Below are 16,278 nucleotides of genomic sequence, written 5' to 3' on the forward strand. Positions count from 1 at the left end.
CGTTGATATACAAAACCAAAGATACACAGTCCTAGTACAAAAGTGTCCAAACAATAAATAAGTGTTACTTGCAAAGTTTTTATATATTTTTTTAATGGCAATATATCCTAAAATAATTCGGGAACCTTAACAAATATTTGTATTTGAATAAATATTTGATTTTTATTATTATTTATCGAATATGAAAAATGTTTTTTTAACGGGCACATTCTGCCATATATTTTTTTATTAAAATAGGAATGGTACTGATAAAGGTAAGCTATCCTTGGTTTAATATGTATGAAACCTTTAAATTACCACTGATCTGGAATAGCAAAGAAAATTATTGATAACTATGAGTCATGATTTTTTTTTCATCATATTTTGTTCTATTTATTATTTTTAACATGAATGACAATAATTTTCATTCTTTTATATTTTTTCTTTCAGCTAAATATTCGTAACTTGTACAAGTAAATATATTTAGACTTCAAACAAATCTCCAATCAATTAAAATCCAAACTGTATATCTTTGGTTTTGTTTTACATCAATGTAATATGATACATAACATGGTCACAATGCGCACATTTCTCGGCAATCGTGTATATGTACACAATATTGAGCATAAATATTTGGCAATAATTTTCCCGCGAGATGGCATAGACTAAACAAGGGATAAGTACTTTGTGACGAGTGCTAGGTGAACCGACGAAACAAGCTTTGACCTATCGTGATTGCAAATAACTCGGGCCCAAATTATACACATGATACAGAGCTGAAAACTGGCCCAAAATTAGGACCATTAAGGAGAACTTATAAGGCCAATTTTCAAAGAAATCTATATTCGCCTAATCAGTTAAATTACTTATTACAGGTGGGCAAATAATTCGTATCCCATTGACATAAAATTCATAGCATTATCTGTGACTGACTGACAGACGACAGTTTTAATAAGGATTTGACACTCACTTGACACATTTAATCAAATTATCATATTGATACTTGATTGATACTTGATCTCATACATTGATTGACTTTAACATTGACAGACAGCGTTTGCAAAGACAACTGGCAATCAAAGAGGATACATAAATCACTACAATATGCATTTGCAAAGCTGGATCATTGTGAAAATAATTAAATCAGCTTATTTTCCCTGTTGGCGAATATTTTACGAGTATATATTATTACTAAGATTTTTAGTACATTTTTCACTTCTGTAATGTTCTGAAAAGTGGGCCCAATTTCGGACATCTCCTTTAAAAATATTCACTAAATTACTGCTGAGTTAGGGCGTAAAGTAAGCGACCACAAATCTACACACACACAAAGCTCGATTCGAAGTTTCAAGTATAACAATAAATTAAAAAAAAAAAAGTGTGCAATACTATATACGTTTAGTTACACTGTGATTATAGGAAATACGCACATTGTCCGGAGCTCCTGGCATAAAAAGTGGCTTTGTAACAAGTAGAAATGGCGTAATGCTTGAATGTGTCGACGTGGATATATGGCGCAGCCATCTTGTTAAATTAGCTAATAAGACGCCTAGGCCACCATTAAATGTCAACACGTTGTTAAATTTTATAATCCCATTTTCAGGTGTTGGTGTGTTTGGTTAGGAACACATGGTCATCCTAACCAAACACCTGGTTAACAGTTGCAATCAATGATTTGGCTATTTATTTTACATTACATTTCATTGAATGTCAGCATTTATTGAGCGGTCTAGGAGTCCAATTAGCTAATTAAATTAACCAAATGGCTGCAACATATTACAAATGGCTACAAAATTGTGTAAGAAATGTATTCATATTGCATAGATTTTGTGCACTCGGCATTCTAGATCAGGGTATCCGTTAGCGACACTAGCCTTTAGATTTTGTAGTGAACGCCATTTCTATTATCTTGTTATTAAGACTTCTGTGGTTCCTGAGGAAGTGTCCACTCGCACCGAATATCTATAGCTGACGTCACGAGATTTGAAACACATGCCACACTTAGGGGCTTGCACACTATATGGCCACGATCAAGCCCCAAGATGCGTCTAATGTCATAGAAAATAACATAGTCCTGTAAACCACAAAATGCTATTGTAAACCAATAGCAGCAGAACTGGAAATATCGCTCTCTCTTGCGTCTCATCGTAACGAAAGGAAGAGCGTTATTTCCAGTCCGGCGCTATTGGTTGACAATATGTCATTTTGTCTTTACAAGACATACAGGACTATTCGTTAGCACGTGGCCATTGCAAAAGCTACGATTTTTGCAACTATAGCTTGGGTGTGAAGTCATGCTAGCGGGGCAGAGGGAAGGACTGCGCGAGTATGAAGTCGTGCGCGCGGGGCATCGCTATCCCGGCATCGACAGTGATACGAACGTATTTGCCGAGCTATAGTGTGGTCGTTGTGGCCACTGGTTGTGGTCGTGGCCGCGTAGTGGTGCACTTTGGTTCAAATCTCGTGATGGCCACTGTACCTGCCGCTTATTAATATTAACATGGACTTACAAACTTAATAAATATACATACTGTCACTGGAGTCCGGTTATGAACACGCCGGTAGGTGGTAGGTGGTAGGTAATAAGTGGTATCTACGTTATACGTCACAAAAGTTGAAACGGGCGCTAATAGCTAAACCATGTGCGCTGTAGCATGGTGCGGGTGACAGTATCTGTAACCTTTTTTTCTTGAAATTTGCCGCGATTAACAAATTATCAGTATTTTAGCTGTACCATATTCGTAATCAGTAGCGGTTTTTCACAAATCCCGCGAAAAATATTGATTTTCCGGGGTGAAAAGTAGCCTATTTGTTAATCCAGAAAAAAAAACATTTCAAATTTCAGCAGCTAAATCGCTTTAGTAGCCTTATGGAGCAACAAACATAAACACAATCTTTCGCATAAAGAATATTAGTGTGAAGTGTGATTAATAATTTTAGTAACCTATAAACCCAACCAGAATGTTTGTTTTTGTAGTCTACAAATAAAATATAATTTAAAAAAAATGGAGCAAAGTGTTAAGAGTACGTAACGCCATAGACGAATTAGTACTTCTAACTACTGACATATGTCAACGTCATACAGGCAACTGTCACGCGCACCATGCTACAGCGCAAATAACTTTTATATTGGTTGCCTATAAATGTATAAAATTAAAAATTGTTCACACTTGATCGACGATATTTCTATTGGGCGAATTTAAGAAATAACAATAATATTTATATGGTTTTTGTTTTATTAATAAATAATTACAATAGGGATGATGACAATTTTTTAAATTGTATATAAATTAAGAGTATGCCAATAGTAAAGCAATTTTGTAAAAGTAACAGGGTATCTGCGATCATTGCTTTCGGAGCTACAGGGATTTAAAGAGTCAGATTTGCGGCGCTACCGCGGATCCCTGAAAAACGCCCCATACAAAATGGCACGATTTAGTGACGTCGTTGGCTCGGTTTGCTCGGCTGACTGCTTAGTTAGGTTTGTATGGGCGTTCAAACAAAATTACCAATATCTTTGTTATTTGTGCGTTTATGCTTATAGTTCATTTATTGAAAAAATGTCACATTTAATGTAAGGAAGCTAAAACTGTATGAATTTTTGAAATTTTATTATCTCATTTATTTTTCAAATATCCTCTAAAATTTCGTTGGTTTTTATGTATAAATTGTTTAACATTGACCTTATTTACCCGAATGTATCATAAAAATCAATATATTCAAACCTAGTCATCATCCCCATTATTTAATGATAAATCAACCCATATTATCGGCGCACCAGTAATTAACAGATTAAGGCTCACTGTTGTATATTCTATTGCCGCCAACGTTTTCAACTTTTCTGTCGCACACGGTAACGAGTGGTATCTGTTAAGTGGTAGGTGGTGTGGTGATAGTGGTGTGGTGTGGTGGTAGCGGCGACGGTCGGAGTAGGGCCGACGGCGGTCGGGTGGTGGCGACGGTCGGAGTGAGGCCGACAGCGGTCGGCGCGGGGAGCGATGTTCGGCGTCTACGTATCGCCGACACGTAACACTCAATCTCGCCTGACAAATGTTCTTCCGCTGCGAATAAAATACAAACATGTTATAATTATATCAATTATCAACAATATTATGACGGCCTCTGTGGCGCAGTGGTATGCGCGATGGATTTACAAGACGGAGGTCCAGGATTTTATCCCCGGCTGGGCCGATTGAGATTTTCTTAATTGGTGGTAAATGATGTTTGTGATGATGATGATGATGATGATGATGGTGGTGGATGATGATGATTACGATGATGACGATGACGATGATGATAATGATGACGACGATAATGACGATGACGATGATGATGACGATGATGATGATGATAATTATGACGATGATGATGATGATGATGATGACGATGACGATGACGATGATGATGATGATGATGATGATGATGATGACGACGACGATGATGGCGTTGATGATGACGACGACGATGATGACGATGATGTTGTCGATGGTAGTGGTACTCACGTGATGGTCTTCCGCTCGGTGGGTCTGGTGGTGGGCTGCGGGCGCGCGCGGTTCAGCACCTTCAGCAGGTCGCCCGCCTTGGCGCGCATGCGCGAGTGCACGTACACCTGGAGCCAACGATCATATACTCTTAGATATGTTACTTGCCTACAAAATCCACAAAAAGGTGAACCGAATTTAGCTTCTCCACTGAGTGCGCACATACACAATGTGTTTACATACGTTATGTATTTATGTACGAGTATATATAGTTTAAGCCGTGATAGCCCAGTGGATATGACCTCTGCCTCTGATTTCGGAGGGTGTGGGTTCTGGGCCATGCACCTCCAACTTTTTAGTTTTCAATAAATTAAATATCATGTGTCTCAAACAGTAAAGGAAAAACATCGTGAGGAAACCTGCATACCAGAGAATTTTCTTAATTCTCTGCGTGCGTGAAGTCTGCCAATCCGCAATGGGCTAGCCTGGTGGACTATTGGCCTAACCTCTCATTCTGAGAGGAGACTCGAACTCAGCAGTGAGCCGTATAAGGGTTAATAATAATGATAATGAAGATGATGATGATATCGATAGTCGTCATTAGTTTACCTTGGAACACTTGATGTGATAGTGGAGGTAGTCGCGGAACATGTGCAGCAGGTCGATGGTGTTGTCGCGCGCCGCCGCGCACGTGTGTCGCGGGAACAGCACTGGAACCAATGATATTTATATTATAGATAGGTTAAGTGCCTACAAAATCACCGCAAAATGTGATCCGAATTTAGCGACTCCACTGAACGCACACATGCACAATTTTGTCTTAAATTCCATTATATATTTATGTTTATATAGTTATTACACTTCCTGAACGCACAGTTCGAAATTGTAGACGATATTTAGGGATTATTAGTTTGAATAACGTTCGTTGTTTAATAAACGACTAAATTAAATTAAGACAATTATACACATTTGTCCGCTTCAGTTTTGATGCGCTAGTGCCCTATCTTTAGTATAAAACGTTAACTGGAACACCATATCCATAACATTGTATACACCGTAAGAACATCATTACCAGACTACTTTTACTTAACAAAGCTTATAGCATTTGTAGAGCTTGCTGTGCCATAGGAGATCAAATTTCCGAAGGACCACAGCATAAAAATGAATAAATATTATAACCTAACAAATGAACTGACTAAAAATGGCTATTAGTCTGTACGCTGTAGAAGTAGGTGTGAGAGGATTACCAGCAAAATCTCTCTATTACTTGCTTAAAGATTTCTTTCGTACTGTAGCAAGTTTTTTATTAGAATGGGTATCCAAAGCTGCTCTAGTAGGATACTAGCAAATTTGGCTAGGCAGGAAGAACAACACGAGCGGAGAAGGGGAGTGTTAATCGCTTGTCGAGGAATTCCTTAACCCTACATCCATTGGTCACAAGTCCAGCTCGGAGTTTTTCTCTCTACCACGCGATGGACCCGGCACCCGCACGGTGAATCCATGGATTGCTAAAATATTTGTCTCATTCATCAACAATGCGTTGTGTGGTTGGCGAACTAAACTATCTATATGTTTGATTTTCAAACAAAGAATCTTTATGGCATCTCCAATATAAGTTCTCCACATGAGAGTTTGGCTTTAGATGGTGTTACAATATTATGTAAAAATAAAACAATTAATGGTGGTTTAAAATAAGTATCTGATTGAAAAAGATTTTCAACCATGAGAAATACGACATTAACAGTAAATTAACATTAAATACTTTTTGGTTCACTTACCGAATGTGACGTAACTGATATTTTCACCAACTTTGGCGTCAGTGTCCAAAAGTTCTAAAGGCGGCTCTTTGTGAGAGAACAAAACCTGGGGACAACAGGGTCTATGCTGAAATATATAATATACTATAACCCTAATATGCTCAACAACAAACTACATATAAGTATACAAGTTTTTATTCTTCTTTTAAGCAGCCAAGACAAATGAGTCCAAACACAATGGGTTTATCTGGTTTATTTGAGGAGTTCCTATGGCCATCCTCCAGCTACTTTACCAGAAAGTTTCATGGAATTGCTTAGTCTTTGAAAGATATGCAAACTTATCAAAGGAGATGGTCCAAAATTGTATGGAGCCCAGGATCAGTCATTGGCGGAAATTAAATAAAATATTTTATAACTATTTTTGATTATACAAATCTACGAATTTACTTTAATTCTTTCGAAATAATATACATTCTCTCCCAAGAAATGCAACACTAATATGGGTAATTATGGCGGATTGATGACGTTTTCAATGCAGTAGTCGTTTTGACTTTTGCCGTCAATTGACATGTCATAGTTTCTTTAGGGGCGCCATCTTGATATAACTCAAAAACCTCAAAAATGTTCGCAGACGCGACACAAATGACTTTTTTGCAATAAGGCTTAAAAAGCGGTGTCTCTTCAATAGAGAATACGTGCTAGCAGCAATGGCATCATAGGAGTATTGGCTGCTAGGCCCATCAGCCCGATGCTAGGCCGTTGTGTGAAAGTAGCTATAGGGCGTAGATGATTAATTGTAAAAATATAATAAAATTCCCATGTTACTAACAATACAAATTTAATTTCATAAGTAAGGTAAAAATGTTACTAACATACTAACAATCTATGGATTCTGAATCTAAAATAAACGATTATTGTTATTATTAAATGTCAGTCCAATCGAACAGTGGAATTGTCAAGAAAATCCATCCAATTTAACTTCCAAGGCTAATGCAAGTGAATAAAAGCTTGTAAGAATAAATACAAACACAAGCAGTGTTCAAGTAGAAAGCAGTGTATAAACCAGTCAGATTTATGGATAGAGTAAACTCATATCTCTTACAACCTGTATCTACTTATCAGCAGTGCCAGGGGTCCTTTTAGTTAAAAAAAAACAAATTCTAATTTGTTTTCCCCCCCAAAAGTGACCTTCATATTTAAAAATTTGAAGGTTTAGATTTTCCTGAAATCTACACATAGGAATCTGTATTCTGTATTTTTTTTTTCAAATTTTAGGTTCAAATCAAGCTTCAACAGTACCAGTACGAGTATATTTCCTTGAATTCAAAAGCTTTTTATTTTAAAATGACCCTCATAAGAAGGTTTTTTATTTGATGATTCACACTATGCAGTTTGCAAAAAAAAAAAAAAATTGTCCATATTGCCCACCAAAATTCACCTTCATTTTTTTTTCATCTGAACTCGGGGCCTGTAGCAAATACTACCTACCGCCCTATAACTAATCCGGCGCTGCTTATCAGCCCCTGCATTCTGTATATACTAAAGCCATACTCAAGGAGTACTGTTTACCAACAAACAAATTAAAAATGACGGTATAAATCGCTAGTCATTTCACACCTAATAATAATTATTATTAACCTGTTTTTAAATTAATGAAAATAAATTTGATTAATAAGCTTATAACAATTAGATATAGTTAATATATTTTGAATAATATTTTATAATACAACAATACATAATTTAAAATAAAAAAGTTATGTAATGACTTGCGTTTTCTACCCTCATTTCTAATTTGTTTGTTAGTAAACAGTACTCCTCGAGAATGGCTTCAGTATAGTTACAGCGATGGGACATCGCTTGTTTCCATGGCAACGTCGCTGTTATTGGCATCCCATAAAAATAAAGTTCAAATTGTATTATAACTTGTTATAGGCCAATATTACATCGACGTGTATAAAGAACAAGAATCGACCTCCAGTAGTCGAGATCTAATCTAACATATGATACAACTTTCAGTTGGCATCGTTTATTACCTGGGGTGCGGTGTGCGAGGCTCTCCGGCCCTCCTTCAGCTCCTGCATGAACACCTTGCCGATCACCACGTCGTCCTCGTGACGGAACACCGTCGAGAACACCACCGTCACGCGGTCCTCCTGCGCTTCTACGTATCTGAAACAACCACGTTTACATCAGCCCACAAGTCGAATGTTCTAATTAAAAAATATCTACAGTAAAGTAAGTAAGTAACTAAAAAGAATTCTTAATATTGGTTGACAATTGATAAATGAATTTGTTAACATAGGTAACAAAATACATGCAGATAGGGCAACATAGGGTATCTTTTTGTTATAGTCTAATTGAGAAAAACTCAACATGTAATATGACAGTGTATTAAAAGAAAACATAATTATATGAAGGCAATACGCTCACTGACCATTTTTAGTTGGCCGATAGTTGGACGACTTTTTAATTGTACATGATTTAGTTGGATGATTTAGTTGGACAGATGTGCGGGCTGTCATACCTCGCTATACCTGTTCTTTAATCAGCCGCTTCAGTCAGCCAACTAAAAGTTGTAAGTGAGCGGGGGCTCTAACTGTGACTTGTTATGTTTGTTGACATATGCAAAATTGACATTCTATATAATGATGTCGTCATCATCATCATCGTTATCGTCCTCATCATCCTCATTAACAACCCATATCCGGCTCACTGTTGAGCACAAGAGACTATTAGCCTAACTAGTCTCAGAATGAGAGGAGTTAGGCTAATAGTCCACCACACTGTCTCAATGTGGGTTGACAGACTTTACACACGTAAAGAATTAAGGAATTTCTCAAATAAGCTCACAGCACGCACACGCTCTGAGTTCTGATGACAATAAATAACTAGCTAAGAAACGTCATTACAAATCCAATATGGCGGCCTCCTCGAGGTGGCGGTCTGGCTGTTTGAAATCCACCCCTATGATATGGGTATCAAATGACAGGGTTTGCTGTCAGGAATACGAAAATTAGTGTGTGCTAAAAACGTGTCTTTTAGTTATTTAATTTATAATTATTATTGAATTATCATACTAACAAGGTCTCATCTTGACGGTAGTTGATGACGGCTCTCTTGTGACCCACGTCACCGTCCTCTTGCAGTCGGAAGTATCGCTCGAACACTGACGCGAAGCAGTTCCTCTTCAGCAGTCCCACCTTCTTGACGACCGCCTCCCAGTCCTCGGGGATGGTCTCCATGTCCAGCAGGACTGACACATTGTAGCCTGTTACAAAAAAAAAAAAACATCAGTAAAAAGTTTATAAGCAAGCTGCACAAAATTTTTTGGCACACCAATATTTTTTTTTTATTATGAAGTAACAACACAAGATATTCATTAGTTTGGTCAGTGATAAATGAAATTATTGTAACTTTTAAATGGTAAACAAAATGAAACTATTTAGTTTCATTTAATTACCATGAAGATGCTACAAAATAAAATACAATTTGGGACACTTTCATGGTCTGAATTAATACAACATCTATACTAATATTATAAAGCTGAAGCGTTTGTTTGTTTGTTTGTTTGTTTGTTTGTTTGTTTGTTTGTTTGTTTGATTGAACGCACTAATCTCAGGAACTACTGATCCGATTTGAAAAATTCTTTCAGTGTTAGATAGCCCATTTATTCAGGAAGGCTATAGGCTATATATTATCCCCGTATTCTTACGGGAACGGGAACCACGCGGGTGAAACCGCGCGGCGTCAGCTAGTTTTTAATAATACTTAAATTTTATTCTGAAAATCTGTACTAGTAATAAATCTGTAGAGAGACAATTCTGTACATGAAATATATTTCTAAAATAACTATTACGGGGTGATTAGTGATCGATACTGATGCCAAAAACGCAATCAGTAAAAATTTCATCTGTCTATATGTTCGTTATAGAAACAAAAACTACTCGACGGATTTTAACGAAACCTGGTACAATTATTCTTAATACTCCTGGGCAGGCTATAGTATACTTTTCATCACACTACGATCAATAGGAGCAGAGCAGTGAAGGGAAATGTTGGGAAAACGTGAGAAGTTAGTCCATTTTACCACAGCGATACTACTGTAAGGGCTGGATTAAAGAGGTCTAACGGCGGACGAAGTCGCGGGTGTCCACTAGTATAATAATAAAAGCAGACAAAGACTCGAAATAGAAACAAAACAGTAAAATATGTGAATTCATTAACAATATTCAACCACTCATCATTTCGCATACATTTTTAATTTACAAAAGTGTAAAATTGCTTGAGTAGAGTTACAAATATTCATTCATCAATCAACACTTGTTGAAACACTGAAAAATTGATTTTAAATCTTATCTGGGTGTCACTTTAAAGTCCATGTTTTAATCTTATCAGTTACTATTCAGTTACAATAGATAAACAACAATACTGTGCGTATTTTATTTGTAAACTTAAAATGTTGACACCTAATTCATTGTAAAATGCCTCGTTGTTCCAGTGATTAGCCTATGTGGCGTCGGATCACGAGGGCCTAGGTTCAAATCCTAAATCAACATGAAATAATGAGGTTTTTTTAGAAAAATATTCTCAGTTAAAAAAAAAGTTTGTTTGGATGTTTGTTACTCTTTAACGCCGCTACTACTGAAGCGATTTGGCTGAAATTCGGAATGGAAATAGATTTTACTCTGGATTAACATATACGCTGCTTTTTATTCCGAAAAAATCCATGGTTTTCCGAGATTTGCAAAAACTGATGATTTTGATAATATGAATATTTGTTGCTCTTTCACGCCTCGACTACTGAACCGAATTAGCTGGTATTGAGATATATTATAGCATGGATTAATACATAGGCTAGTTTTTATCCCGGAAAAATCCATAGTTCCCGAGGGATTTGTGAAAAACTAAATTCCACGCGGACGAAGTTGCGGGCGTAATATATTCAAATTCAAACCTAGTCATCATCCCTATTATCTTGTGGAAAATCCTAGGCCTACTGATTAATTCAGCTGTTGAACCTGATGATCATTGAACTTCTGATTATATAAGAATATCATCAGAATCTGAAGTTATATTTACAAAGTTAAACACCACATACCACTACACATTATAAACCCATCATGGCACATTGGAGAGTGGTGGGTCAAAACTCCAAATCCCCTTCTCCTCTAGGAGACAGGATGACGAGAATAGATGATGATAATGATGACATTACAATGGAAATTCTTAGAAAAAACTAGCAATTATAAACAAAGCAAGTGTGTTTCATGAACCATATCACTTTTCACTCTGATTACCACTTGAGCAATATGAGCTATAATTTAGTTTACTGTTCATACATTTATCAATGTTACTGGCATAATATTTCATGTCTTAATTTCTGTAAATTTACACTTGCACTTGTGATTAAGTGACCCAACATAGGAATCTGAAATTGTTAGATTTTTTTTTTATTTATTCAATAGCTTCAATAACTTACACACAGTCTTTTTTTTTTAAATAAGCCATATTTGCCATATGTTTCTAATTTTGACCAATATTTCCCTCCAATAAGTCGGGAAAGACTGTGCTAGAAGTGGGTACGACAATAGACCAACATGGCAGGGATCGAACCACCATCCCTCGGTGATGAGTCTGACCGCTCTTACCGTTGAGCTATTGAGGCTATAGATATATACAGTTAAGATATTCAATCAATCAATCAACAGCCTGTATTCGTCCACTGCTGGACATAGGCCTTTCCGAGAGCGCGCCACCACACACGATCCTCCGCCTTCCTCATCCAGCCACTTCCCCCTTCTTGATGTCGTCGGACCATCTAGCTGGAGGGCGTCCTACACTGCGTTTGCTCGTACGTGGTCTCCACTCCAGAACACGTCTGCCCCGTTAAGATATTATCATATTATTTTGCATACACAAAGTTTACTTAAATGGAGGGCAAAGAGAAATATTGATAATGTGTTTCATAGTAGTAGTAATACTTGTTTCATTATTTAATTTGAATAGTAAATATACTCACCAGACTCTGGTTCAGTGAGCAGAGGGCCGTATACCCTTTTGAGCAGTTCATCTGCGCCATGTTCCTCTAACTGCTTGTAAAACTTCAGTGATATACTAACCTGGAAAATACAAAATAATAAAATTTAATTATGTCATTAATTTTTTTTTTATTAAAAGTGAGTGTCATTAATTAATATAAATTAACAAAATTGGTCTTATTGTTTTAAAAAAAAATTATAGAATGCTTACTTGTAACAAAAATGGAGAATCTTTGTGTGTTTTCTATTTTTAGCCAAAAACAATAGTTAGCTTTTGTTATCTAGAGTAACATATAGACTACTTAATTGATTTAAGAAAATGGACAGTGGGATTCAATGGTCAGTTTTAATATAGTTTCCTCAGATAGATTAGGCTAACCCTGAATTAAGTAAAACAAAAATTTATCACACAGCCCAAACCACGACAGATCAGACTGAAATTTGGCATGCAGGTAGATGTTATTACGTAGGCATCCGCTATGAAAGGATTTTGATCAATTCTACCCCCATGGGGATAAAATAGGGGATGAAAGCTTGTATGAAACTATGTCAATTTTAAACCAATTTGACTGAAAATCTGAATGGAAATACATTTTATCTGGATTAACATAGGCTACTTTTCATCTTAGAAAAATCCATGGTTCCCTAAGGATTTGTGAAAAATTAAATTTCACGCCAATGAAGTCCTTCTATAATTTCAGAATTAATTTATTTCTTACTTCACAAGTTTTACTTTTGAAATGTCAAGTTGTCATGATTTAATTAAAACTTACAAGGGTTCCAGTTTTTAGAGGGTTAAAAAAGAAGGAGGCTCTAGCCTGGCCATTAAAAATGATCTGATAATTATGAATAAATAAAAATGTCATCTTTAATCCAGTAATCAGGACATACCAATAATAATCCAGCACTCCCTGGTTTTTAATAGTGCTAGATTAATAATTTGTATGATATAACTATAAAAGGTAAAGCCTATAGCTATTAGTTAAAGGACATATTTAAATGCATTAATTAAATGAAACAGTTTCGGTCAAAAGTACACTGTTTATCAGTGACTCATACAATTACTAAGTTGCACTTGACTTACCCTAACTTTGGTTTTATCCCCATTTACATTGGATATATGAAAGAGCACTCCGTCAAAGTCTGCAAGTGTCACATCTATAGACTCTGGCTTTAAACTGAAAAAAAAATGGATTTCCATTACTATATCTACTTAAATATAAGATAATATTATAAAGTTGTGTTTTTTTTCTGTCATGATTTAACTCAAAAAGTAAAAAGTTGACAGATTTAAAATCTATACCAATTAGAAAGAGATATATCTACTGATAGTATAGGCTATATTTTATCCCATTATTCCAACTAGGTAAGTGCACTCTAACTTAGAACACATTGCATAACAAAAATTTGAAAAAATATTACTGACTTTTTGGTCTAACAATTAGCTAAATTTAGATTCAGCTATTTGATTTGCGTCTTGGGTTGAGTCTAGCTATAGACTAAAGTTTATCTTTCATCTAAGAAAGCTTCCAACACATCATCAAGTTTGCGGTCAAGGTTATTTTTTTATATCCGAGACTATTGGTGTCCTACACTGATGATATTAAATTTTGAGATTGATTAAGAAATGGCAGCAAACTTTTGTTATCCATTGTTCCACTTCTTTGTTAATGTGTTTTTAATTAACATTCGCTGAATTTTAATCTACTGTTACATATATACACTTATTATACAGTATATTACACAATCAACAGTCATATATAACAAGACAAAAACTGTCAATATTACAATTGGTTAATGTACCAATCAGCTCAGCTATTGCTTGGTCTATTAACTTTTTCTCTGTATTATTCTTTCTTTTATTAGTCTATTCTATAAAAAAATTGTTCTATATAACACTAGTAGATCATCAACAACATATCTTATAAAGAAAAAAATTACATATTTATGACCAAAAGTGCCGTAACTGTCCCACTCCCAGCTTTCTTATTCCAATGCAATGATAGTCCTAAAGAGAATTTTTTCCAATTACATTACTATTGGTAGACATTACTTGAGATAAGTTGTGGTGCATATTTTAGGCCTACAAAGTGTTTGCAAAGAAAAGAGCCCAAACTTAATGGATTTATCAGGTTTAGTTAAATAGTTCCTATAGCCTTTGGTTTTCCATGATAGTCCATCTCTATGGTAATAAAAAAAAGGTTTGATTACAATACCAACATTCAATTTGCAATGAAAGGTGCTTGTTACTCATTTCCTGTGACCCACTATTGGAAGGCTCCCAGCCAATCAAGAGTCTGGTAATAATCAAATTGATTGACTTTGGGGGGCTGACTGATGTCAATGAACCAATATGTTACAAAACGTACACATATACATTTTTTTTTTGAACTGATATTTTCTTTTTTATTTAATAACATTGTATTAGTGTGATCTAGATTGTAATTAATGAATAAAACTTATATTAATGAATAGTTATATTAATAATGAATATTCTTTTTAATAAAAGCAGGGTTTGAATAAAGCCAAAAGAGACCCATTTTGTAAATTAAATTTCCCTGGTAAATAGTAAAGTAAATCCAACCATGAAAGATGGTTTACTCTTGCCTAGACCAAAGATTTTGCTGATAATGTAGCACTTTGGTGAGGCTCAAATTCATGATTCATGTATTAATGATAGAATTAGAATAATTAATAAATGATAATAATAAATAAAAACAATTACAAGAAGCGGTTTTAATTTAGCAAATTAAATAAATGCTAATAAATACAATATTGTTTAGTAGTCAAAGAATCCAAAAACATTTTATGGTATGTATACAGAACAACCCATGAGTTGAGGGGTTTATCTTCTTTACTACTATAGTTCTTATGCCTTCTGACTTCATCGTCAGATCAGCTCCATGGAATTGGTTAGCAAAGATATGCAAGTACACCAAATATGAGTCCAACAGAATTTCAGCAAGTGGTTCAAATTTAGCCTCCAATATTTGACCCACACATACTAACAGGACGAGTTAAAGGCGTGTAAATACATTGTTTACTACTACCAAAGAATCCAAAAACAATTTATGGATTGTTTCCGCAAGCGCAAATGACAAACAAGGGACATGACTCATCTGCGCTGATATAGACCGTATCAGTTATCACGTCACGGTACACCCATGCTTTGGGGAAACTGAACCATGAATACACGGACATAATGCCGATATAACTCGCCTCCTGCCTAATCCGCGGCCAACGTGGGCCCACCCTGAGAGAACACCATTTGACATTTGACAACTTTCCTTCACAATTTAGATATGGGGTTATGAACATCTTTCGTATATTATTATTCTTTATATAAGTTCTAATTGCGGTAATTATCACGTATATGAGCCGCAGAGCCAATAGAGATCGCAGTCGTTATAAAAACTGGTAAACTTTCTAAGCGTAACGTACTCACCGCGCCAGTGCATTTTTATATTTAACTGTTAATGTTTCTTCTATAATTCTATTATTGATCTCCAGCAAGATCATTATTTAACAATTTATAACCTACAGTTTTAGCATAAAATCAACACTTATTATAGCACCTTCATTTAATAATTTATACGGATATCTTCAACGATGACCGCCCGTACATTAGGTATCTAAACGACAGAGAAAGAAAACGAAGCATCAATGAATGAAATGTTGGACATTTGACCATAGACGATTTTTATCACTTAATCGGAAAATACCAAAATCCTCAAAGGTTATTAAAAACGAGTAGAATTTTCCTAATTTGATTCTGAAATTTATTTTTAGTTAATTGCAATAAAATATTTTAAAATATCTGTTATCTGTTACAAAACGCTAAATCAAAAATGTCAACTGTCAAATCAAATTAATACTCTGTCTGTATCAAGGAACATAATAACGTTTAGTTTACAACTTCATTTGAGGGATTTGAGATCTGTGGATATCTGTGGGTATGATTTCCTTCACAGAGTACCTACATTATCTCCTTCATTTGTTGCAAAGATTACAGTGTATTATTGG

General features: G+C 35.4%; 1 protein-coding gene across 1 annotated transcript; it reads right to left on the minus strand.

Moving 5' to 3' along the window:
* Positions 1–3,632: 3,632 nt before the first annotated feature.
* On the minus strand, positions 3,633–15,910 carry LOC112052297 (actin-related protein 2/3 complex subunit 2). The gene is made up of 9 exons (XM_052887303.1): positions 15,701–15,910; positions 13,340–13,433; positions 12,237–12,336; positions 9,299–9,485; positions 8,251–8,386; positions 6,239–6,323; positions 5,070–5,170; positions 4,482–4,588; positions 3,633–4,040 (listed from the first exon to the last, which is right to left on the minus strand). The coding sequence occupies exons 1-9, from the start codon at positions 15,772–15,774 to the stop codon at positions 4,013–4,015; spliced, it is 912 nt and encodes a 303-aa protein (XP_052743263.1). The 5' UTR covers positions 15,775–15,910; the 3' UTR covers positions 3,633–4,012.
* Positions 15,911–16,278: the final 368 nt, after the last annotated feature.

The sequence above is a fragment of the Bicyclus anynana genome, chromosome 19 (assembly GCF_947172395.1).
Source record: "Bicyclus anynana chromosome 19, ilBicAnyn1.1, whole genome shotgun sequence".
NCBI lineage: Eukaryota > Metazoa > Arthropoda > Insecta > Lepidoptera > Nymphalidae > Bicyclus > Bicyclus anynana.

Bases quoted from the DNA above. Each gene is read 5' to 3' on its own strand.
- LOC112052297 (XM_052887303.1), bottom strand. From the start codon at position 15,774: ATGATCTTGCTGGAGATCAATAATAGAATTATAGAAGAAACATTAACA. The intron at 6,324-8,250 runs GTAATAAACGAT...TGTTGTCCCCAG, and splicing joins CCTCGCACACCGCACCCCAG to GTTTTGTTCTCTCACAAAGA. The intron at 4,041-4,481 runs GTGAGTACCACT...TTTTATTCGCAG, and splicing joins ACCGAGCGGAAGACCATCAC to CGGAAGAACATTTGTCAGGC.